Source organism: Sorex araneus, chromosome 3 (genome assembly GCF_027595985.1).
Source record: "Sorex araneus isolate mSorAra2 chromosome 3, mSorAra2.pri, whole genome shotgun sequence".
Classification (NCBI taxonomy): Eukaryota; Metazoa; Chordata; class Mammalia; order Eulipotyphla; family Soricidae; genus Sorex; species Sorex araneus.
In genome coordinates this window covers 228,449,129-228,474,553 of record NC_073304.1, presented here as the reverse complement: position 1 = coordinate 228,474,553, position 25,425 = coordinate 228,449,129, and the positions used below count along the sequence as shown (strand labels likewise).

Genomic DNA, 25,425 nt, shown 5'->3' with positions numbered 1-25,425 from the left:
GACGGTGCAGTACAGCTGCTGTACTGGCTCGCTCCGGCACCAGAGCAGGCGTGCAGGCGTCCTCGGCCGGGGGCTGCGCACACACGCGGGGCACGCGGGCCGCACGCACACGGGAACGTAACGCAGAAACCCGGGGGGCGGCTCCCGGACAGTCGAGGACAGAAGCTGGGGGCCCTGTGGGGGTCCCGGCCGGGTCTGGGGGGGGCTCCCAGCTGGGCGGCTCTCCCGGCCACTGCCCCCTCCCTCCCCGACAGGGACGTGGCAGCCAACGGGCCAAGTCGCCCTCACGGCCGGCGGGCAGCACGGGTGGGACAGGCGGGGCCGTGGGGAGGGCCGGGCCCAGCCTGCCCGTCCCCGCCTCCGTCCAGACCGGCCCCAGAGCCGCGCGTGGGCATGTTCCCCGTCTGTCCGGGTTCAAAGCAGCATAGGCATGACCGGGGGCTGGGGGGGGTGGGGGCGGAGGGGTGGGGGGTGCCTGTTCAATAAATATCAGTAAGGGGTCCCCCTCCGGAACGCTCCACGGGGCCTCTGAGTCCCTGGCCGCCGCGAGTGGTCGCGCCTGAATAAATAGTCCATGCCGGCCCCTCCGCGGCCCTCGTCCGTCCGTCCTTCCTCCTCCGTCCGGGCTCAGTCGATCCGCTCCACCTTGCCCAGGATCCGGCCCTCGTACATGGGCAGCACCGTCTCGTCGTCCCACACCTCCTCGAACACGGCTCCGCAGGCGAACTCGTCGCTGGCCTTCTTGAAGTAATACCTGAGGGGTGCAGACGGAGACGAGGGGGTGGGCGTGAGCCAGGGGGCCTGGGCAGACCCGAGTGGCCAGCGGGGTTGCTGCCCCGCGCCACTCCCCCACCCTCCCCGGTGATGAGGACACCCTCCAGGGGAGAGGTCATCCAGGAGACCCCAGTGGAAGTGCACGGAGTGTCCCCCAAACCCACCACTTCCAGGGGGGCCCGAGATGCTGTTTTGTACCCCACCCTCCTGTCCCCTCCCACCTGGGGGCCTGGCAGTGCTCAGGGCTCAGGCCAGGTGCCCCCACCCCTCATCAACCTCAAACCCCCTCCCCCCGTGAGACTCCTTCCCTCCTGTCCCCCGGATGGAGGAGCGCCCCCCACCCACTGACCCTTGAGTCCACTTTTGGAAAGAGGGTCCTGCTCCCCGGAGGGACCAGAAACCCCCCTTCTCCCTGCTTTAAAAAAAAAAAAAAAAAAGATCGTACCCGTGTTCTCAGAGTGACAATTTGTTTTTGTCATTTCTCTTTAAAAAAAATTAAAAAAAATTGTTTTTAGGGACTGGAGCGATAGCACAGCGGGGAGGGCGTTTGCCTTGCATGCAGCCGATCCGGGTTCGAATCCCAGCATCCCATATGGTCCCCTGGAGTAATTCCTGAGTGTAGAACCAGGAATAACCCCTGTGTATCGCCGGGTGTGACCCAAAAAAGCAAAAACCAAAAGGAAAAAAATTCTTTTTTAGATTCCCTTCAGTTCAAGCTCCACGAAACGAAGGCGGCGCCCAACGCTTCTGCAGGGGGTAAGGGGGACACAGCGGCACAGCCGGGTCTAGGCAGGGCTCACTGCTCGCGGCTGGACTCAGGCAAGGGGAGGCTCTCCTCCCCCCGGGGAGCAGGAAGATGGGTGCGAACGTGAGGAAGACTCGGGCCCCCAAAAGTCACGTTTCCCTTGGGGCTGGAGCGATAGCACAGCGGGTAGGTTGTTTGCCTTGCACGCGGCCAACCCGGGTTCGATTCCCACCATCCCATATGGTCCCCTGAGCACGGCCAGGGGTAATTCCTGAGTGCAGAGCCAGGAGTAACCCCCCCAAAAAAAGCAAAAAGAAAAAGTCACGTTTCCCAGCCAGAGGCTGGAAGCCCCACCCCCCTCACGGGCCCCCACTCCGCTGCCGGCAAACCCGCGCTGACCCTTTACGTGATGCCCCTGGCCCGAGGGAGAGGGTGGCGTCCCCGGGGGCACCTGCCCTCGAGCTGCCCCAAGACGGGGCTGCGGCACTGCAGCTCTCCTGGCATCTGCCACCTGCGGAGGGCCGGTTTCAATCAACCAACCGCCCGCTGACCCGCCCGCTGACCCGTCATCCGCAAGGCCAAGGGGGAGGCGCTTCTCGCCACCCCAGCCGGCCCCTGCCCTGCGAGGCCACTGGGGCTTTCTCCGGGGAGGTGGGGGTGCGGACCCCTGCACCCCGCCCCCCAGGAGGGCAGGGAGGGAGCGAGGAGGCAGCGGCCACGGCCTGACCCCATGAGCCAGGAATGCGCATGCCAGCCACGGGTCCCAGCTCCCGTGGGCACGCGGCGGCCGGCTGCAAAGCCGCATGAAGGGCCACCGCGTAAATGGAAAACCAGAGTCTTGGGAATCAGGGCCAGATGCGGCAGAGCGTGGTGAGCATGTGTGAGCATGTGTGTGTGGGCGTGTGTACGTAGTGTGCATGTATATGTGTGGACGTGTATGTGGTGTGCATGAGTGTGTGTGCATGTATGTGGTGTGCATGCATGTATGTGCATGTGTGGGCATGTGTATGTGATGTGCATGCCTGTGCGAATGTGGTGTGTGGGCATGTGTGTATGTGGTGTGCATGCGTGTGTGCGCGCGTGTTGTGTGTGTGTGGTATGCGTAGGGCCACGCCAGCCCTCCTCACTGGTCACCTGCAGCCCCGAGCCACAGCTGGCCGCCTGAGCGGGGATCCAGGTGAAAGCCCGGTGGACGGGGCGTGGGCTGAGGTGTGACTCTGAGCCTCTTCCCCACGGCTCCCCCGGGCACTGCCCTGCTGCCACGGCCTGGGAGGAGGTGGACTCCGCTCCCGCCCCACCCACCCGTCCCCCCGCGGGAGCCAAACCCGCGCCTACACTGGAGTGTGCCGGGGCAGGAGGGGACTCTCATCTCTGGCCCCTGGAGGTGGACGCCGGGCACGGCCACTGGGCCTGCCCACGCCACCCCAGCTGCTGGCACAGGGGCTGCATCCCCCAGGCAGTGCCCACACGCCCGCGGCCCTGCACAGGGCACTAACAGGGGTGAGAGGGGGACGGGGCAGCCGCCTGGGCCAGGGGCCGGGCAGTGACTGGTGAGCTCGGGGAGGCTGCAGGACCCGGCCCACGCCGGGGTCAAGGGTCTGGGAAAGGGCAGGGCTGGACCTTCCCTTTAGCAGGGGGAGAGAGCGGAGGGTCAGGAGGCCCAGAGGCCCCGGCAGAGGCCCCAGTGGGCGGAGCTGGGAGGGGAGAGCACATAGACTCTATGTGCTCTCCTGCTACACCCCTGTCTCCACCCTCCCCCACCCCAGCCTGCAGGACCCCCTGCCCGCCACCTGCAGGCCCCCCGTCTCGAGCCCGTCTCCGCACAGCAGCCCTGCCCAGTCCCCTCCCGAACCCATTCCTGGCACCCTGGTCCTCCCGGTGGGACAAGCTGGGCGGGGCCCGGTGAACACGGCCCGAGGCCAGGCCACCCCTCACCTGTAGCTGCCCTTCTTGCTGAGCTGCTCTTTGAAGTGGCCCAGGGTGAGGCTGTGCGCCTTCAGCATCCGCCGGTACGGAATCTCCTCTCCGCAGAAGAAGTAGGTGACCACCAGCTCGCTGGCCTGCAGGGCGGGGCCGCCGGCCAGCTTCCTGGGCTCCCTGTGTCTGCGAAGAGGACAACCACGGGGCTCAGTGCGTGGAAGTGACACGCAATGCACGTGCACATATGTGCACACATACACACGTACAAGCATGCGCACAGACGCCATACCCATGCACTTACATGTGCACGCGCGTACACATGCTGCATCTGTGCACACACACATGTGCATGCATGCACACGTACACGAGCCCGCGTGTCTGGGGGACACACAGCTGCCATCTTTCACTGGGGGAACAGGGGGCGTGGGGGCGACTCCTGGCTCTTTGCTCGGGGGAGCACGCACATTGCCAGGATCGACCCGGTCAGCCTCCCCCCTTGGCCTGCTCTCCAGACGCGCCCTCCGAGTGTGGGCGGAGTCAGGAGCCCCTGACCGCTGGGAGAGGCGGGAGCAGCGGATGGGGGAGGGCAGCGCCCCAGCCTGTCGGCCTGTGGCCCCCGGACAGTGGGGTTGTGGCCTGCCCCTCAGCTGGCACGGCTCGCTGGCCAGCGGTCCCCATCTGGCTAGGGTGCAGAGGACCGCGAGCCGGGTGCCTCCTGCACAGACACCCCGGGACCCCGCCCGGCCCAAGGGACACTCACTCTTCCACGGCCAGGCTGGGGCCGGAGCAGGGCGCGGCTCCTGTCTGCCCGGGGGCCGAGTGGTTCCTGTCCCTCTGCTGCGTGGCCAGGCAGCACCTGAGGGCACAGCCGACGGGTCAGAGGTCGGCCGGGAACCAATCCTCCCCTGCCCCCGCTGGCCCGGCTACGGGTGTCCTTGGGAGCCGCCCCCTGGCAGCCCCCCGACCCCAGCCCTCCATCCCACTCGCAAAGCCGCTCTGGGTGACGGGACACGTCGGGAATGCCGGGGAGCCCCCGGCCCCCAGCAGGAAGGCAGCCCGTCCCCCCCACTCACCGCTGCTTCGGGGGCTTCGAGACCTCCGCCAGCCTGCGGCAGGCCTCCTCCAGCTGGGCCAGGGTGTTGGGGGGTGTCAGGGGCGGCACGGCGGGGTCCTGGGTCAGCGGGTGGGTGCGGGCGGCGGTGCGGGGGTGCCCACTGCCGCCCCCCCACACGTGGTGCCGGCCACTGGCGCGGTCGGCTGGGGGCCCGCGGGCGGGCTGCCCGGGGTAGGTCCTCTTGGTGCCTGGCGCACTGGGCAGGGGAGAGGGGAGAGGGGAGAGCAGCCGTCAGGGCAGGGCTGCTGGAACTGGGCAAACCGCCCCGCGCTGACCCGGGCTCGGGGCCGGCCCTCCCTGCCCCCACGGGGGGCGTGCAGGGGTGCTGACCTGGGGGCCTTGGGCTTGCTCTGCCGCTCGCTCTCCAGCACCCACTGCCAGACGTCCTGGGACCTGTCCCCTTCCTCGGCCGGCAGCTGCAGCGCCCCGGGGCCACCGGGGGCCCCCCCTTCCCGGGCAGCAAGGCCTGGCTCTGCGCTCTTCCCGCTGCCGCGTCTCGGCAGGGTGCTGCCACCGCGGCTGGGCCTGGGGAAGCAAGACCACCCCCACGCGTCACTGCGGAGTCCAGGGAGAGGGGGTGTGTGTGTGTGTGTGTGTGTGTGTGTGGTGTGTGTGTGTGTGTGTGTGTGTGTGTGTGTGTGTGTGTGTGTTTCTGGGGGAAGCAAGAGCCACACCACCCCCACGCGTCACTGCGGAGTCCAGGGAGAGGGGTGTGTGCCTCAGTGTGTGTGTGTGTGTGTGTGTGTGTGTGTGTGTGTGTGTGTGTGTGTGTGTGTGTGTGTTTCTGGGGGAAGCAAGAGCCACACCACCTCCACGCATCACTGCGGAGTCTAGGGAGGGTGTGTGTGTGTATATGTGTGTGTGTGTGTGTGTGTGTGTTTCTGGGGGAAACGAGAGCCACACCACCCCAACGCATCACTGCTGAGTCAATGGAGGGTGCATGTCTCAGTGTGTGTGTATTTCCTGAATCAAATGTGTGTGTCTCTTCTATCTCTGTGACTTGTGTGTCTCCTGAGTCAGTGTGACTGTGAGTATACATATATGTCTCCTATATCTGTGTGTGTGTGTCCGTATGAGTGTGACTGTGACTGTATGTGTCTCCTAAAAGAGTGTGTACATGGTGTGTTTCTGGACCCTGTAAGACTGTGTGTTTGCTGTAACAGTTTGTGACTGTGTGTGTGTGTGTGTATGTGTCTCCTGAATCCATGTGACTGTGTCTCCTGGGTCTGCATAACTGTGTCTCTGTATCTGTGATTGTGTGTATATACGAATAGTGTGTGTTTCTAAATCTGCAAGACTGTTTCCTGTATTACTGTGATTGTGTATGTGTCTCCTGTACCTGTGTGGTTCTGTGTGTGTGTATATATATATATGTGTGTGTGTGTGTGTGTATATATATATATATATATATATACACACACACATATATATGCATATATGTGAATCAGTGTAGCTCCTAAATCTGCGTGACTTTCCTGTACTAGTGTGATTGTGTGTGTGCGTCCTTGTACCTGTGTGATTGCGTGTATATGAATCAGTGTACCTCCTAAATCTACGTGACTATGTTTCCCGTGTTAGTGTGATTGTGTGTCTCCTGTATCTGTGTGATCATGAGTGCATATATGAATCTGTGTGTGCGTGTCTCCTGAATCTGTGTACATATGTGCCCACTGAATCAATGTGCCCCCGTCCCCAGCCCCGAGTGCGACCCCTCCGCCCCACGCCCACACTCACCCCAGCAGCTCTGCAGGCGCGGGCTCGGGAGGGCGGGGGCGGCCGGGGCACTGGCTGCAGCAGTGGTGGTCGGGGCCCCGGGCGCAGAAGCAGCGCACCCTCTGGGCGGCCTCGGCCTCCAGCTCGGCGCGGGACTTGGGCGCGGCGTGGTGGTGGATGTAGTGGTGGTGGACGTGCTTGGTCGGCGGCCTGCTCGCGAAGCCCTTGGCGCCCAGGAGGGGGCCGCCGGCTGCAGCTGGGGAGGTGCTGGCCGCGGGGGGCAGCCGGGCCCCGGCCGGGAGGAGGGGCCGGTACGGCTGCTGGGGGTGGTCGGGGGAGCGGGAGCGGGGGCTGTAGCGGCCCAGGCCAGGGGACTGGCAGCCGGGGGTCTTGAGGACCCTGGACAGGTGGTCATCCAGGATGGTCTGCGGGTCCTCCTCGTAGCTGCCGGAGGGCAGGAGGGAGAGGGGGTGCTGGGGCGGCGGCAGCACCTCCCGGGAGCTCGGGGCCAACTCGGAGCCCTCCTCTTCGTCCTGGAGGTGGCAGCAGAAAGGAGAGGGGGTCACCCAGGGTCGCAGGAGGAGGGCACATCGGCACAGGGGGGTGGGGCCAGGGGAGGGGGCGTGGCTGCGCCTAGGAAAAGCCACGCCAAGAGGCATGGCCACAAGGGGCGGGGCCGTACCGAAGGGCGGGGCCGGAACCAGGGGAGGGGCCTACCGAGGGGCGGGGCCAGCCAGGCGCTGCACCTGCCGGGCCCTGGCTCCCCAGCTCGGGCCCCAGCCCTGGCCAGGGCCAGCACCACCTCTTACCTCCCGCATCTGCTGCAGCCGCTCGTCCAGGCTGTGCCGGCTCTCCAGCTCCAGCTTCAGCTTCTGCAGCTTGCAGATCAGCTCGGCCGCGAAGGTGGCGGGCTCCTTGGGGGTCATCTCCTTGGGCAGCCGGTGGGTTCTCTGCGGAGGACAGGCGGGGTCAGGGCGGCCGGGGCGGCGCTGCAGCGGCAACTGCGGCGGCGACGGCGGCTGCTCGGGCCGAGCGTGGCTCGGGCACGGCGGCTGGCTCGGCGCTTTATGCCCGGGCACAGAGGCCCCATGGCGAGCCGCGGCCCCCACCGCGCTGGCCGTGGCCAGGAGCAGTTGGTCACACTCCGAGCGGCCCCGCTTGTTCTCTCTGTAGGACAACCAGCCCATCAGTGGCTGCTCTGAAGTAGAGAATCTTCAAAGGCTGTTGTCAAACATCAAAAAAAAAAAAAAAAAAAAGGCAGTCCTGGGAGGTGGGAGGGGAGGGGAGGGGGGGAGACGGGCTCAAGGAACAAGGAGTCTAAACAGAAAGGGCGCTGGAAATTAAAAAAAAATAAAATAAAATCCATATATATATATATATATATATATACATATATATATATATATATATATGCAGCCAGATCGGCCGCAGGCGCGCGGGGCGCCGGCCGATCAGAAGCGGGGTAATTTATTTCCCGGCCACACACTGCGCACTTTGAGGCAGTGTTGTCTCAGCGCCGCCCCGGGCCCCCCGGGCTTTCGGCCCCCCCTCCCCGGCTCTTTGTACCGAAAACGGAGAAAGCTGCTGCAGGCGAGCGGCAGGACACTGCTGGGCCGGGCGGCCTGAAGCTGCGCCATCAAGGCAACAGGGGGGCGGCCAGGCTCGCGGGGAGAATATCAAACAGCCGGGAAGCCCGGCCCCCGCCCCTCCCAAGGTGTCTGTCTGTCTGTCCCCCTCCCCTCTCTCCCCCTCTCTCCCTCCCCTCTCTCCTCCCTCTTCTCTCCCCTTTCTTTTTCTCTTTCCTCTCTCTCCTCCTCCACCCTTGCCCCTAGCCTGGGGGTGGGCAGAGACAGCAGGAAGTCCACCTGCCAGCCAGCCTCTCCCCTCGATGGGCTGGGCCTCGCGGGGACCCGCCCCTCCCACACACACACCCATCCCGACAGTCCATTTGCATCCCTGGATAGAAACTTCTCCTCTGTACGCTTAGGCGGGCTAAGTAACGTATGAACACAGAAGCCCTACACCCCATCCCAATCAGATCAGACATACATCATGGACACTGGAGGGGGGTGGGTGGGCAGAAGGGGGTGTTTGTTGTCTGTTATGAGGATGCCGGGGTCCCATAGGGGGGAAAAATGGGAGGGGGCTATACCTGACAGTGCTCCTGGCTCAGTGCTCACGCCTGACAAGGCTCCATCTGGGGGCCCGGGGACAGAACCCAGGTCGGCTGCACGCAAGGCAAGCACGCTTCCCACTGTACTGTACTGCTCCAGCCCCAGAAAAGGTCATTTTTTTTAAATTTTAAAAAGAACTGCTGGCGGGGCTGGAACAATAATACAGTGTGTAGGGCATTTGCCTTGCATGCGGCCGATCCAGGTTCGATTCCCAGCATCCCATATGGTCCCCTGAGCACTGCCGGGATGATTCCTGAGTGCAGAGCCAGGAGTGACCCCTGTGCATCGCCAGATGTGACCCAAAAAGAAAAAAAAAAAAACCTGTTGGGGCCACACTTGGTAGTACTCGGGGGGCCCAAGACTGGAACTCAGGGCATGGCACTGGCTCAAAGTCTGAGCCTCCTCCCCCACCGAGAAAGCCAGGGATGCCAGGATCCGTGACCCCAGAGCGCGGGGTCACCCACGCGGGACGGGCAGCTCCCAGCATCGTGGTGGCAGAGGACCCTGCTGGCCTCTCTGAACGGGCACGGAGCTCAAGTCACAAAGGGCAGGGGGCCACGCGCTGGGGCTGGGCTCGGAGATGGGGGCCGCCAGCAGGTGCGAGGGGCGGGGGGAGTGGAGGCCCAGGGCGACGCACGTCCTTCTGGAGGAAGCCCACCCGGGCTCCTTCTGCCGCCCCCCGCACCCCGTCACCGAGGAACAGGCCTGCCCTGAGCCCGGCTGGAGTCAGGCCCCGCTCGTGTCTCTCGACACTGATGGGAGAGACAAACCCCGTGCCTTCAGGGGGCCTCCACCCCAGGCGGGGGCCCAGGGGGCCACAGGCCCCGGCTCTGGGCGCTCAGAGGCCGAGGGGAGCTGGTCTCTTCCTGTCCGGCCACCTCCCTTTCTGTGGAAGGGGTGGGCGGTAAGCCATACCAGAGCGTCGCTCAGGGTCACCCCTGGCTCTGTGCTCAGGGTCACTCCTGGTAGGATTTGGGGACCCAGCTAGGGTGCCGGGGATCACACCAGGCCCCGTGCACGGCAAACGCCCTGCCCGCTGTACCGCCTCTCCCGTCTCACCGTGCTCTCCACTCAGGACAGCTCGGGATGCCAGGGGGAGCACCGGACCACCAGACCCTTGCCCTGTCCTTCCGTCCCCGCCCCACTCACCGGGAAATGAGGTAGAGACACTTGGCCGTTGGCTTTGGCGCTGCGCTGCATCTCTCTCTGGAGCTGCTTCTTACTGCCCAGGCGGTAGGGCGGGATGCCGTCTCTGGGGGGAGAGGAGAGGCGGCCCGCGGGCTCACGGGGGTGCTCCGGGCACCGGGCTACCACACGCGCCCCCCTGAGCCGTCCCAGGGGTCCCACGGAAAGGAGCCGGCTGGGTTCCGGTGCAGGACCCCACACGCCCAGCCCTCTCGGGGGAAGAGGGCGAGTCCCGGGGTGAGAACTGGACCGTGCTCCGGCCAGCTCCGGGGCCCCCGACTTCAGAGGCGGCCCGGCTACAGACGGAGCCCAAGGTCCTGTGGCCTCCCTGACTGCCAGGAAGCGCGACCCCAATGAGGAAACGAGGTCTCCCACAGCACACGCGGGGGAGGTCTCTGGGTTCCTGCCTGCCTAGGCCCCAGCCACCCTCGGTGACTTCTTGGGGACACGGATCACGTGACTCAGTGCCCAGCACCCGAGTTTTGCGCCCTGTGTCCACTGAGGCCACGGGCAGAGAAGCGGCGGAAGGGGGCAGAAAGGCAGACGCTTGCCCGGGGCAGACACACCGATTCTCATGAGAAGGGAGGCTGGCAACATGTGAAATTTAGCACTGTAGCACTGTCGACCCATTGTTCGTGGATTTGCTCGAGCGGGCACCAGTAACGTCTTCATTGTGAGACTTGTTACTGTTTTTGGCATATTGAATACACCACAGGGAGCTTGTTGCCAGGCTCTGCCTTTCGGGCGAGATGCTCTCGGTAGCTTGCCGGGCTCTCCGAGAGGGATGGAGGAATCGAACCCGGGTTGGCTGCGTGCAAGGTGAACGTACTACCCGCTGCGCTATTGCTCTAGCCCATGCGAAATTTACAGAAGCAAAAATCTATAACAAGCATCGGAGACTACATCAGCACGTCTCTAATGGGGAGAACCTGATCCGGGCTGGCTAAGGACCCTAACGAAAGACTCAGCAGCACGAGGGGGCTCAGGGGGCTGCCGCGTGGGCGAGGAAGTGCCATGAGGGGCGGGGAGGGGGCTGTCACACCACGTGACACCCTCAGCACCACCAAGGCAGACCCCAGGAGCATGGCCAGGCGGTGTCCAGCCGAGGTGCCCACCCCCCTCCCCTAGCCTCCCTTCCAATGAGTCTTTACTGAAAACATTTCAGTTGGGGGGTTGTGCCCATTCCAAGGGGGCCTCCGAGGACAGTTCAGTGCCCGCGTTAGCCAGGGCTGGCACATACCAGGCAAGCACTTGACCTCTTTGACTATCTCTGCGGCCCTGGGTGGGAATATCCACGTACTGAATCCAACCTGGGGATTCTAGGCACGGAAAGGATCTGAATAGAACTCCGGCGTCCTTGAAACCGCCTAGCGGGTGGCCAGAGCACCCAAAGCACCCAGGCGCCCCCCCGGGCTCAGCTTCACACCTGGGATGCCCGAGAGTTCCAGGCGGTGGCACTGGACTCGGAGAGAGCACAGTCAGTCCCCTCCCTGGGGACAGGGAACACGGAATACAGGACCGACAGACACGCCCGTCCGTGCAGGTCAAACCTGGGCGAAGGGGACGGGCAGAGGAAGGGGCTGGCCAGCCAGAAGTGAGGTCGGTGCCCCAGGAGCCTGTCACCGGGAAAGGCCGGGTTCAGGCAGGGTGGGGAGTCCCACGCGAGAGTGGGGCGACCTTAGGTGGAGCGCCCCAGAGCAGGATAGGGGAGCCCCGGGGCCCCCAGCCGCCAAGTGGACACCAGACTCCAGGTCCAGAAACTGACCAAAGGGGCTGGAGTGATAGTACGGCGGGGAGGGCACTTGCCTTGGACGTGGCCGACCCAGGTTCGATCCCCAGCATCCCATAGGGTCCCCTGAGCACTGCCAGGAGTGATTCCTGAGTGCAGAGCCAGGAGTAACCCCTGAGCATTGCCAGGTATAACCAAAAAAGCAAAAGCAAAAAAAAGGCAGAAACTGATCAAAACCCCCGAGATCTACTGACCATAGCTCATTCACGTGAGCATATCCGGCATGTCTGGATTCTGGCCCTGGGGCCCGGCCTCCACCAACCAAGTTCCTGCCCTGGGTCAGGGGCCCCTGGAACCATCCGGCCCACTTGACAGAGGAGCAGCTGGTCCGCAGAGCCCCCTCCTGACCCACCCCCATGGAGGCGCTAAGCCCCCACCCCCTCCACCCCTCCCCTACTGTCGTGTGCCCAGTTGGAGGGCATGACGTGAGTTTGGGGGGAATCACTGCCCCTAAGACCCCCAGGGAATCACCTTCCAAAGGGCTGAATGAATGGGAGGTCTGCTGCAGAACTTTCCGGAAAATCCTACGTCGTAATCGCAGACCCAAAGCCTGAGGCCAACCACACCCTCGTGGCACCTATGTCCACTGTGGGGATTCCCCATGGACCCACTTCTCCCTGCCCGGCCCTCAGCCAAGGGCTGACCGACACGCACAGGGGCGTCCACCGGTTCTGTATTCCGTGGCCCTGTTCCCCGGCCCTGGACTGGGTCTGAGGCGGGCCCGGTCACCGTGCCTCGAAAGGTGTCCACACCCTGCAGGTGGCCAGTGGAACCCGCGGAGGCATGCCCGGGGCATCCCAGCCTTCCCTCCCGGCCCTGTCCTCCCAGAACCTCCCAGCACCTTCTTCCTCCCCCACAGAAGGGGGCAGGGCAGAGACGGGGAGGGGAGGGGGCCCAGGGCGCGAGCTGGAGCCTCAGAGCGACAACCCCTCCGGGTCTGGGGCCACACCTGGCGGGAGAACTCGGAAACCGCTGCCCAGGGTCCGCCAGGCCGCTGGACGTCATTTCTCCCGCCCACCAATGAGCTTCCGAAGCTTCTACCCCTAACGGGAGGGGGGCAGGGAAGAAGAGCCGATTCCGCGTGGTGAGCCCCAAGCCAGGCCGGGTCGAGCCCCAGGCCCCAGGCGGCCCCTGGAGGCACCAACATCAGAGCTCAGGGAGCCCGCCAGGGGCCCAGATGTTTCTGGGGAGCCACAGTTTGAAGCGTGGACGCTACTCGGCTGCCATGAAGTTGAGCCAATTGGCTCGTTAGCCCTCAGCGGCCGCCCCAGGCGCCCTGGGAGAGCCACCACGCACACGTGGCCGCCCGGGGTGGCCTGGGCTCGGGGCCCGCGTCGGAGAAGGTGGCGTCCGAGGGGCCTCCGCCGGCCACGGCAGCCCCACGCACGGTGCAGAGAAGTGAGTGGGTGGGCCCCGCGCCCCCCTCACCCCGATGTCGGGGACCCCCCAGAGCAGCCGCTCCCTGCAGTCACACTGATGCCGACTGCTGGCGGACCCCCACACCTGAGAGGGTTCTGGGGCCTGGGGCCCCTGTCGCCCTGCCCCACCCACTCCCCACTCTGGCAGCAGACGTGTGAAAATCTGTTTCTTCCCAGAAGGCCTGGTTCCGGGTAAACACACACACACAAACACACACACACACACACACACACACACACACACACACGCCCATGCCCTTGCCCTCTCAGGGGTCTCCTGAGAAGACCCGAGTCCCCAGCTGCCTTTAAGGGACTTTCTGCTTAGCGGGAAAGCCGCTGGAGGCCAGGGGCAGTGGGCACTGGGTGCCTGGGATCCCCCTCCCCACCCTAGCCCCTCACCCCGCAGTTCTACCCTGACCTTACCATCCCAAATGTCCCCGGGGGTGGGTGCTAATCCCAGCCCTGGGCGCACACAGGCCCGAGTGCCCTGGGCCGGGTGGCCAGAAGGCCCCAGGCAGATCTCACACATGTACCAGGCAGATCTCACACACCTACAAGCGAACACGCCTCCAACACGTGTGCACGCCACCCACGCATGTGTGCGTGCTCAGCACTTGCCCACGCAGCACCAGGGCCAGCCCCTCGGGACACACTGCCACTCCACCTGGGTTCCCGCTGAGACCAGGCCTGGGGACTCCCAGACACTCCCCGGCCTCTGGGCTCCCGTTCCGAGTTACCCCCCCCCCCCAGACAGCACGCCAGGAGCCCTGGGGCACAGCCGGGAGGGGGGCCGCGCGGGAGACAGGCTCCAGCTGGCCGCTCCCAGGACCCCTCTCTGGAGGGCTGCTCTCTGCGCGCCCCGCCCCGTAGAGAGTGCTGGGTGGGGCCGGAGGCTGACGCCCACCATTCACCCGCTGCAGGAGAAGCTCTCGGGGGGGCACAGACAGGAGGGCGCCCAGGCTCCCCCCGCTGACCATCTCCCCCACAACCTGGTAGGACACACAGACGAGGAGCAGGAAGCCGGCAGGAAGCTAACCGCCAGAGCACCTTCAGGGAGCACCGGGCTCACTCAACTGTGGGTCCCGGCCACAGGCAAGGGCCCGTGGCTTTTTCAGAGCACTGACAATGAATCAAGTTGTTGGGTTGTTTGGGGGGTTTGCTTTGGGTTTGTTTTCTTTGCTTTGGGGCCACTCCACCTGGGTTCCCGCTGAGACCAGGCCCGGGGACTCCCAGACACAGCATCAGCTGGCCACTCCCAGGACCCCTCTCTGGGGGGCTGCTCAGTGATGCTCAGTGGTTACTCCTGGCTCTGCACTCACTCCTGGCAGTGCTGGGGGGACCATGTGGGATGCCGGGGATCGAATCCAGGTCCCGAATCCAGGTCCCGGAGCAAGGCAAGCACCCTCCGACCGTGCTCTGGCTCCAGCCCGAGATGAATTTATGATTTATACCGGTACCTACTCGATCCGCACACCTGTCTTGCACACCTGCGGGCCCGCCGTCACGGAGTAACTTAGATGAAAAAGGGCTCCCAAGTGGGGGAAAGCGGCGGGGGCCTGACTAGGGAACCCGCTCCGTGTCCTCCTCATGCTGCAGGATATCAGGAAGACCACCTGCAGACCAGTGGAAGCTGAGCAAGACGCCCCCCCAGAGCGGAAAACGGCAACAGGTAAAGAGAGAAAAGGAAACCGCCCCCGCCCCCCTCAGGCTACTCACTAGGTTCTGCACCGCCCCACCAAGAGTGACCCCCCAGCAATAGGCCATGACCAGGAATTGTCCTCAGGTACCACCTGGGGTGACCCCTGCCCAGGAAAAAGCTAAAAACAAAACACTACCGCGAGGACCCCGGCGTGCAGAGAAGCAGCTCCTGGCTGCAGCCTCCCCCACCACACGCTGCCCCGTGCGTGTGCAACAGCCGGACAGGGGTTCACTGCGTCACTGCACCAAGAGCCACGCTACGCCCCACCCAGTGTCAGTCAAGCAAGTGTGACTGAGACGTGGTTTTCGAGCTCCGGCCACCTCAGGCCACGCTTGGCCCACACGGACCCCTGGCTTCTGGGGAAGCCCCGTTTCCCTGCGACGGGTGACGGGGCATACCTGTGCCCTGCTGGCACGGAGACGGAAAGCTGTCAGGTCGGGAATCCTGAGAGCTGTCCCCCACCACCTCTGCCAGCCACGGCTTCATGGGGCACGGCCATGACCACCAGGACACAGGCATGTATAGAAGGCTGCGAAGGAACCAGGTCACACGCTCATGTGGGACACAGACAAGGGGACCGGGTCATGGACCCACGTGAGATGGTGTCTTGAGGAGACCAGATCACACTGTGGACATGGAGCCCAGGTCACAGGTCAACATGGGACAGTGTCTGAGGAGACCAGGTCACACTGTGGTCATGGAGCCCAGGTCACAGGTCAACATGGGACAGTGTCTGAGGAGACCAGGTCATAGGTCGACATGGAACGGAGTCTGAGAAAGCCAGGTCATAGGCCCATCAGAGACAGTGTCTGAGGAGACCAGGTCACAGGCCCACATGGGATGGCATCTGAGACCAGATCACAGGCCCACGTAAGATTATCTGAGGTGACCAGGTCACAGGCCCACATAGGACAGCATCTGAGAAAACCAGGTCATAGGCCCACAGAAGACATTGTCTGAGAACAAGCCACAGGTCCATGTGGGACAACAGGTGAGGAGACCAGGTCACAGGTTCATGTGGGACAGTGTCTGAGGAGACCAGGTCACAGGTTCACATGGGGCAGTGTCTGAGGAGACCAGGTCACAGGTCGATGTAAGACTGTCTGAGGAGACCAGGTCACAGGTTCACATGGGACAGTGTCTGAGGAGACCAGGTCACAGGTCTATGTAAGACTGTCTGGGGAGACCAGGTCACAGGGTCATGTGGGTCAGTGTCTGAGGAGACCAGGTCACAGGTTCACGTGGGACAGTGTCTGAGGAGACCAGGTCACAGGTTCATGTAAGACTGTCTGAGGTAACCAGGTCACAGGTCGACACGGGATAGCGTCTGAGAAAACCAGGTCAAAAGTCCATGGAAGACAGCGTGTGAGGAGCCCAGGTCACATGGGACGGTGTCTGAGGAAACCAGCGCCCACGGAGCAGGGCTGAGGCGAGCAGAGGGCCTGTGAGCCCTGGAAGGAGAGCCCACCCCCTCCGGGCAGCGCCGAGGAAAGAAGCCCAGTGAGTGGGTGGAACCAGCGCTGCGCAGGGGCTGTCTGCAAACTCGCCCTGCTCGCAGGAGAGGCCTGCGGCGAGGCCCGGGACCCAGAGACCATTCTAGAACACAGGTTCTCCAACTGGGGGCCACGAAGAAACTCGCAGGGAGGCCCAGGCGCCACCTCCCGGACTCAAGATTACTCTCGCCACCCCCCCAACACACACACACATACACACACACACACACACCCTCTCTGACCCCCTCTAAGACCCCAGGCGCCACCTCCCGGACTCAGGATTACTCTCGCCACCCCCCCAACACACACACACACACACACACACACACACACACACACACACACACACACACACACTCTGACCCCCTCTAAGACCCCGTTGCCAGAGGCGCAGCCCCCCGACTCAGGATTACTCTCGCCACCCCCCCAACACACATACACACACACACACACACACACACACACACACACACACACACACACACACACACACACACACACACACACACACACACACCCTCTGACCCCCTCTAAGACCCCGTTGCCAGAGGCGCAGCCCCCCGACTCAGGATTACTCTCGCCACCCCCCCAACACACACACACACACACACACACACACACACACACACACACACACACACACACACACACACACACACCTCTGACCCCCTCTAAGACCCCGTTGCCAGAGGCGCAGCAACCATCCACAGTAAACCGGAGCCGGGCCCTGACCCTGGCGGCACAGAACAGACCAGGCCAGGCACGCCAGGGGAGGGTCCCCCAACGAGGCAAAGCCCTCGGCCCCCACGCCCACAGCGCACCCCAAACTGCATCCCCTGGGGAAACGGTGCACGCCGGCACATCCTCAGCGTCCTCCCTGCAAAGCCCCCTCGCCCACCCCGGGCTCCGCAGACAGGACGCCTGGGCCGTCTCGGGGCGGGTGAGAGCTCGGGACACTCACACGCTGCTGTCCGTCATGGACATGGAGTCGTCCGTCAGTGCGTCGCTCGAGATCTCGCTGTCGTTGGCGCTGGTGGTGGGCGCCAGGACGTAGCCGGCGCCCACGTGGTAGGGGCTCATGGGGTCGCTCCGCTTGAAGGGCCTGTGGGAAGGCAGAGAGGAGGCGCTGTCAGGGCCCCGGCTCGACCCCCCGTATGCCCGAGGGTCCCCCCCCCCAGCACCGCCAGGTGTGCCAGAAAAAAGAAACACAAAAAAAGGGACCGTCACAGCCAAGTCCATCACCCGTGCCTGGGGGCAGGGTCACCCCCACACCGGCAGGGACAGGGCAGCCCCCAGCCCCCCACCCACACCCCCAGGGCCAGAAGCCGGACTCTATGGGGGCGGGGGGGCCCTGGTGGGAAACCCCGAAGAACACCATTTGGGGGGATCCCAAGGCATTTGCATTTTGTTTCCCTTTTGGTTTCGGGGGGGGCCAGTGTCCTCCCGAGGGGCCGTGGGAAGAAGCCACATAGGTGGGGACAGGGAAGCTCAAGGCCAGCCCTGGGCCCCGCCCCCACCAGTGCCAGCAACGCTGCTCCCGAGGCAGGCCCTGCCCTCCCGGGGCCTCTGGGGGTCCCCCAGAACCCGGGGTCTGTGTCCCCGCTGAGCTGCAGAGGACTGGGGGGCTCCGGGAGGGGAAGCCGGGCACGGAGGCGGGGGCTGCGGGAAGTGCGGCCCCCAGAGCCGGGAGGAGGAGGGGCCTCCTGAGGATGGGAGGGGTGTGGATTAGGGGCCGGGAGGGAGGAGACCAGGAAATGGGAGACCAAGTGATGTCCTGAAGCAGGGCGGGGGGGTCTGCCTCCGGATGGACACCTCCTCTCCCCTCGCCCATCCCCGCAGCCCCAGAAGCCCACCTGGGGCTCGGTGCCCACCGCACCAACCTGCACTTTCCCCTTTCGTGCAGAACCAGGAAGGCAGCCGGGATGGCACACGTGCACGCAAGCACCTGCCCAGCCCCCTCTGGGCGTTTCCGGCCCCGCAGCTCACCCCCACCTCAGAGCTGGACAGGGCGGGGGTGGGCGTGGGGGGCCCGGACACAGGCAGACGGGAGGATGCGTGCCCAAGGCAGGCCGGGTGAGAGCGGGAGTGGCCTGGCCTGGCTGAGGCTGTTTCCGGAGGGACAAGGGGCAGGGTCAGGAGCACTGGACAAGCACTGGACAGCCAGTCTGAGGGGGCACAGGGCAGCGGCCACACAGCCCGGGAACCGAGCTCGGGCGGGACTGCTGGGGGGGCAGGGCAGGGGGACAGGAGGGCGGGATGTGGGAGGAGGGTGGTCCTGACTTTCGGGCCCTTGAGCTGGAGACAGAGAGCCAGCAGCAAGCCCCACCCCAGGGCCACACCGTGTGCTCCCCACACTTGGCCTGTCCACACCGCACCTGCTCCCCCCCCCCCACACACACGGCCCGTCCACACCGCACCTGCCCCCCCCACACACACACGGCCCGTCCACACCGCACCTGCTCCCCCCACACACACACACACGGCCCGTCCACACCGCACCTGCTTCTACACACACACACACACACACACACACACACACACACACACACACACACACACACACACGGCCCATCCACACCACACCTGCTCTCACACACACACACACACACACACACACACACACACACACGGCCCGTCCACACCGCACCTGCTCCCACACACACGGCCCGTCCACACTGCACATTTCCCACACACACGCCACAGTGACTTCGACCTTCGGCACACGCAGCCCACGTGTCAGGCCCCCCAAGAAAGTCAACCCTCGGGTCCTCGCCTTCCCCGGGCTGCCCGCCCCCGGGGCCGGGGAGGGAGGAGAGGGCGCCTCTCCCTTTCTGGGGTGAAGGCAGGGGGTCCCTAGGCGCATCCGCCCTCCTGGACAGGAGCGTGCATGCCGGGGGACAGGGCAGCAGGGAACAGGCCCTCCTGCGGAAAGCGGGGCCCTTTCCCACGGGCTGGCCCGGGCCCTGGCAGGGCCGGGCGCACAGCTGCACCCCGTCTTCTGAGAGCAGACGGGCGGGCCTGCGCCTTCGGGCCCCGCCCCCTCGCTTGGGAAGCATGGACCCAGGGCCGCGAGCGGTGTGAGCCCCGGGGAGGGGCAGGGCTGCCACCCAGACACAGGCACCCCCGAGCGTGTCCCGGGGGTCTCCCCCTCACTGGAGGCACGCACTCGGGACTCCCCACTGTCCTCAGCAGAGACGAGCCTCAGAGCCTTCACCTGCTCTTCCCGCCACCCTGCCACTCTCTCCGGGGGGGGGGGGGGTGCCAGGGTTCGGTTGCGTGTATTTTGGTTTGGGGGCCACACCTGGCAGTGCTCAGGGGAGCAGACAGGGTGCTGGCGATGGATCCAGGGTCGGCCCCGTGCAAGGCTGTCCTGCCCGCTGTCCTGACCCTGGCCCCAGGGCCTTGGTGGCTTTACGGCATCTCAGGTGGTGACTGCGCCTCCCAGGAATGGAGGCGCCCCGACCTCCCTTTCTGTTTAACACACAGGTCCCACGGCAGGCCCGGCGCCCTCCACTCGCCAGACAGAGGGGCTTCCGCGTGGGAGGCCGGGGGTGGTCACTACCTGGCCTCCCCCGGCAAGGGCGGACAGAACCCCGGGCTGAGAACCCAGGAACTGGCCACGTCCACTTAAAACAGGGGATCGGGGCTGTTTTCCTGGGATGCTTGTATTAAATTTAAAATGAACAGCAGGGCTGGGGGCCGGAGATCGAGGGGGGCAGGCAAGGCCTGCCTGGCACATGCCCAAGCCTCGGCTCAGCTTCGTACGCGGGACCTTACCCCAGCACCACGCGGGGCCCCGGGAGTGATCCCTGAGCACAGAAATAGGAGCAAGCCCCGAGCACCGCCAGGTGTGGTCCCGAACAGATCACAAGGCCACTGGGTTGGGTGGCGGGAAACCCAGGGAGTCCCCCCCCCATGCATTCTACCCTGTCCCCCCCCCCAAGACAGGCCACCATCCTCCTGGCCCCACCCCCTGGCCCCTCACACAGGAAGGGTCTGGGCGCCCGGCTCCTCACATGCCCCCTGCCCAAGTCACTCTGGCTCAGGCTATTCACAGAGACCAGCCCAGCCCGGCCAGCCCCGGGACCACTCACGTGCCAGAGGCCTTTGCCCGGGACGCACTGAGCTCCTCGCCTGAGCCTTTCGACTAAAGCAGCACCCAGGGACTTGAGCAATAGCACAGCGGGGAGGGCGTTTGCCTTGCACGCAGCCGACCCGGGTTCGACTCCCAGCATCCCATAGGGTCCCCTGAGCACCGCCAGGAGTGATTCCTGAGTGCATGAGCCAGGAGTAACCCCTGTGCAATGCTGGGTGTGACCCCAAAAAAAGCAAATTAAATAAATAAATAAATAAAGCAGCACCCAGCCCGCGAGGGCACAGACGAGGCCCCCCGGCTCCTCCTAGGCCCCTCGGGAAACTCGGTTCTCGGTGGACTGGCCACTGCTCCGGACACCAGGCCCCCTGGGGGAGGGGGCCCTGCTCTTCCCGCCCCTCCCTGTTTCTCAGAGTTCTAGACGGACAAACCAGCATCCCAAGGCAAAGCAGGGGGCACCGCTCATGACTTCACAGACGCCCCTGGGCTGAACCCCAGGAGTCTCTCCCGCCCCCAGACCCCATCACCCCTGCACTAGGGGCGTGCTCCTCACATCTGCACCCACAGGACGCTTGTACTGACGGTCCTGACCCCAGCGGCCAGCGCCGGACGTGAGCAAGAGGGACACGGTGCCCACCTCAAGGCAGGGCGGGGACAGTCTCGCTGCAAGGCCCGGGCCAGCAGGCCCCGACACACAGACGCCCAGACGCCTCGAGGCAGGCGGGGATGCTGAGGATGGCTCTGACAATTTCCCGGCAGGCCGGGCACGGGAGGGGGGCGGGCTCAGTGCCAGTGAAGCAAATCACCGGGCAGCAGCTCATGCCAGCAGTGCTCCGAGCAGGAGGGGGCAAACCCCAGACACACCCAGAGCGCTCTGGGCCCTCTGCCCCTCCGTCCCTCCACCCCGCCCCGCTCAGCAATTCCAAACCTGAAACCCTGGGACCGTCCCAGCCAACGGCACCGGGAAAGGGGCTTGCTTCCTGCCCCTGGCCCCCTGGCCCTGGCCAGGCGCTGACGAAACCACGCCCCCCTCCCGGGGCAGGTGCTGGGACCAGCTCCAGGGGGAGGCTCTGGGTCCCAGCGGACATCCCGGGAGTCCAGCCACCCAGCTGCAGGGCCGGACCCCCAGAGGGCTCCCCAAACGCTCAGAGCCAAGGAAAACGCGGTTGGGTGGAGGTGGCAGGTGCCCGGGGCTCAGCCCGGACACAGGATCGACCTCGCAGATGGCCTGGGACCCCAAAGGCAAGGATGCTGAAGGCACTCCCACGTGACCCTACAAGGGCCTGGCAGCAGCCAATAGGCTTCCAGGGAAGAGAAGCAGAGGCAGCGTCTCTCCCAGGGAAACGGGCGGTGCGCGCGCCCCCTGGTGGGCAGCGCTCGTGCTGCGGCTCCCGGCAGAATCCTCCCCACTGGAGCTCCTGCCAGCCAAGAACCCGGGACCGACCACAGGAGGGGGGGGGTTGGGGGGCGGCCTTTCCCGACGGGACTCCTGGGAGCCCACGGGGAAATGAGCATAGAGGGACCAAGAGTCTGGGTCTCTCGGGAGGGAGGAACAGAACGCCCGTTCCTAGGAGAGGTCTGAGGCTGCAGGCCCGGGCACCAGTGCAGGGGGCTGCAGGCCTCCCCGGGCTGGGGTCGTCCCTGTCCGCACAGGGAGGCCTGGCCCCGTGCGCACCGAGGGCCTGGGAATGTGCCGGCAGCGTCTAAACTGCCTTACTGGGCCCGCCCCGGCCCTGCCCTCCTGTGGACGGTAGGTTCGCACGGCGCCCGCGGAGAACCACACGCTCTGGACAGCCGCTCCGAACAGCCCACTTACCCCACTGTGCGGGCCTGCAGCACCGCCACCCCGCCACCCCGCTGCCCTGCTCTCCGCGAGGCGTGGCTGGGGCCCCTTCCCAAACCTCACTTGGAGACCTGGTGATTCAGAGCCACCCGCGGCTGCTGTTCTCTCTCCCACCACCGCCCCCCTCCCCCTTCTCGCTCTCTCCCCCTCCTCAGACTGGCCCGGGGTATAAGAAGTAACCGCATTCATGATACTGCGGGCCCCTGAAGACGGCAGGCAGGCAGCTGTCCGCAACACTTCTCTCCCCGTGAAACAAGGCGGGGCAAGATCAAAGGGGTCATGGGCAGCGGTCCGAGCTCTCCACGGACGCTGGTCAGCCTGGGCAGCACCTTCATCCACCCACCCATCCATCCATCTACCTGTCCATCCGTCCATCCGTCCGTCCATCCATCCACCCACCCATCCATCCATCCATCCATCCACCTGTCCGTCCGTCCATCCGTCTATCCGTCCGTCCATCCATCCACCCACCCATCCATCCATCCACCTATCCACCTGTCTGTCTGTCCGTCCGTCCATCCATCCATCCACCCGTCCACCTTCTTTGGCTAGCCCAACTCCTTAACGTGAAACAGCTGCCAAAGCCATCCCTGTCCCCGCTCCCCACCAACCCCCCCTCCACCCCGCCCCCCGTACCGCCCTGGGTCTCACCTGTATCCGCTTTCCACAGCCTCCATGGACCGCACGGCGGCCGTCACCCTCAGCGTCTTGCTGGACAGGCCGACCACCGTGGGGGCCAGCTTGCACCGGAGGTCAGCGCAGGTCCACTCCTCCTCCTCGTTCAGGGTGGGCAGGTAGCCGCACACCCCCGGCAGGCCGCCCAGCGCGCTGCCGCCCAAGTGGGCCGTGTTCTCCCCGCCGCTGCGCACGTACTCGAGGTACAGGTCGGAGGCGAGGAACAGCTGGTAGGCGTTCTCCTCCATCAGCGCCTGCACCTCCGTCTGCGCCTGGTCGAACATGGCCGAGTCGATCTGCTGCTTCTTGACGCCGTCGCGGATGTAGGCCTTGGTGGCCGGCTTCAGCTGCCGGGCCACCACGCCGCTGCTCTCGATGTACCGCTTGTAGATGGCCTTGGCCACACGCAGGGTCTTGGCGTCCTTCAGGCTCATCTGCCGGAACCCGTTGCAGGCGAACCAGAAGTCCAAGGTGTCCACGCATTTCTCCCTCTCCAGGAACGTCCGGAAGAGGTGGGCCCCGTCCTGGTCGCCCAGCAGACTCAGCAGGGACTTGGTCCAGCGCGCCAGCGGGGAGTCGGGGGAGGCCCGCCCCTCGGGCTCCCCCAGCCCGTCCTCGTTGCGCCGGGCGTGGGAGGGGACGGGCGCGGGCTTGGGGGGCTGGCCCTTCGCCGCCCCCGCCGCCTGGCACGGTGGTGGGTTCTCTCCTTCCTCCCCGGGCACCGGGGGCCGGGGGGGCATCCTCCCGAAAGCTGCTGCTGGGGGTCCGGGAGCCGGGGCAGCAACACGGCCGCGCTGCTCATGGCGACGCGGCTGTTCCGGCGCTCTCCGAGTTTGGGTCGTTTTGCGGTTGGTGGTTGGTTGGTTTTTTTTTTTTTTTGGTTGGATTTTTTTTTCTTTCTTTCTTCTTTTTTTTTCTTTTTCCTCTCCCCTTCCAGTTCCTCTCCGCGATCAGCGTAGCCTCTTCTCAAGTCAGCAGGGGCTCATCTGCGCCTCCCCTCTGCGAAGAAAAGGAAAAGAGGGAGGGAGGGAGGGAGGGAGGGAGGGGGGGTGAGGCAGGAGAAAAAAGGGTATTGATCTAATCAAAACCAGATCTACCCAACATCAAAGCAAGAAAGTAAACAGGCTTTTCAACTCCTCAAATTCAAATCAAGCAGCCCAGCTATCTACGAGGTGCTCATCTAAAGTATCAGGGCTGCGTTTTCAAAGGAGAGACCCGAGCGCCCCCCGCACCCGCTGCCCCCCTTCCCCAGCACATGCGCGCAGGGGGGGGGGGGGCGGTAGGTGGGAGGAGGCGGGAGGGAAGGTGAGGGGGGGCCCGGAGGGGTGCCGCTGGTGTAAGCCCTGACCCTCCGGAGTCCCAGGGGGCCCCCGCAGCGCGCAGGCACCCCGCGCCCGCCCGCCTCCCCCCACCACCGCACCCCTCCCCCGGGAGCAGCGACTCCAAAGACGCGCCCCCCGGAGCCGCCGGGGCTGCGAGCAGGTGAAACCAATTTCGGTCAATTTCCCCACTCGGCTCTCGGCACAGATAAGTCGAGCTTCAAACGCTGCCCTTCGCCGGCATCTGGTTCCCATTCCCCCCACCCTTCCCACTCCTGAAAAATGCAGAAGGTCCCCGACCCGGGGACGCGGCCCGCCCGCCCCGCACCGGGCGGACCCGGGGCGCCCGCACGGCAGCTGGCGAGGCCGCCCCCCGCCGCGCCCCGGCCGCCCCCCACCCCCCGGCCCGGCTCGCTCCGGATCTCCCAACTTTGCGGGCGCGCGGAGGAGCCGCGGGCCCCGCCGCCCCCGTCCCGACCCCCCCCCCACACCCCACCTCCGCCCGCCGCAAACCCTACAAAACCGGATCCGAAACCGTCTCACGCTACCGCCGGCCGTGCCAAGATTCCAAACTCCGCCGAGCTCGAGCCAGTTGCTCTCCACCCCCCCCCCCCAACACACACACACACACACACACACACACACACACACACACACACACACACACACACACACACACACACACACACACACACAGAGCACCGCCACCACCACCCCCCAAAAAATTAAGAAAAAGTCTCCGCAAAACCAAGCAAACGCTTTTTGCCAAGCCAGGGGCGAGGATGGAACCGAGGTGGTGGGCGCGACCCCCGAGGGCGCGGGCGCGCGCGCGCGCGGCGGCGGCGGCGCGTCCGCCCGGACCGAGGGGAGGGGAGCGGCGGGGGGGGAGAAGGTGGGGAGGCCCCCGTTACCTGCGAGGCCCGGGCCCCCCCGCTCCCCTCCCCGAGGCCGGCCCGGCGCGGCCCGAGTGCCCCGCTGCCCACCCCCCCGAGCCCGGGTCGGTGCCCGGCCGCCGCGGCCCGCAAAGGCGAAGCCCCCTGCGCTCCCCGCAGCAGTGGGCCGGGGGCTGCGGGGCGTCCCCGGGGGACACGCTCGGGGCGCCCCGGGATCCACGCTCGGGCACCCCCCCCGAGGCGCGCGGAGGCGGGGAGGGGCGCAGGGGGGCGCCGCCACCCTTCCATCCCACCTCTCTCAAAGGCCCGCCCCGCGCGCGCTCACCCCGACTCCCCTCCAGAAGAACAACGGCAGCCGGGCGACCCCCCCGCCTGGCTCGGGGAGGGGGTGCGCGGTGGCGGTGGTGGCGGTGGGGGCAGGAGGAGGAGGAGGAGGAGAGGGAGCTGCCCCCTTCCCGGGCCCCCCCCACAGCAGCCCCCCCGCCGCCCGCAAGAAGTCTCCCCCGGCCCCGGCTTCCCGGCCAGCCGGGTCGAGCCCCCCCTGGAGCTCCGGGCGCCGCGCCCCTCCCGGAGCGCGC

The 25,425-nt window shown here is 65.5% G+C and overlaps 1 protein-coding gene across 1 annotated transcript; it reads right to left on the bottom strand.

Annotated features, from left to right (window-relative positions):
* Window positions 1-482: 482 nt before the first annotated feature.
* Window positions 483-25,293, bottom strand: AXIN2 (axin 2). The gene is given in 13 exon segments (XM_055130434.1): window positions 483-754; window positions 3,455-3,622; window positions 4,200-4,295; window positions 4,513-4,749; window positions 4,884-5,078; window positions 6,288-6,799; window positions 7,076-7,216; window positions 9,590-9,692; window positions 16,986-17,126; window positions 22,612-23,369; window positions 23,371-23,397; window positions 23,399-23,634; window positions 25,173-25,293. Coding segments are annotated over 12 exon segments (2,544 nt in total). The 5' UTR covers window positions 23,438-23,634; window positions 25,173-25,293; the 3' UTR covers window positions 483-627.
* Between the last annotated feature and the right edge of the window lie 132 nt (window positions 25,294-25,425).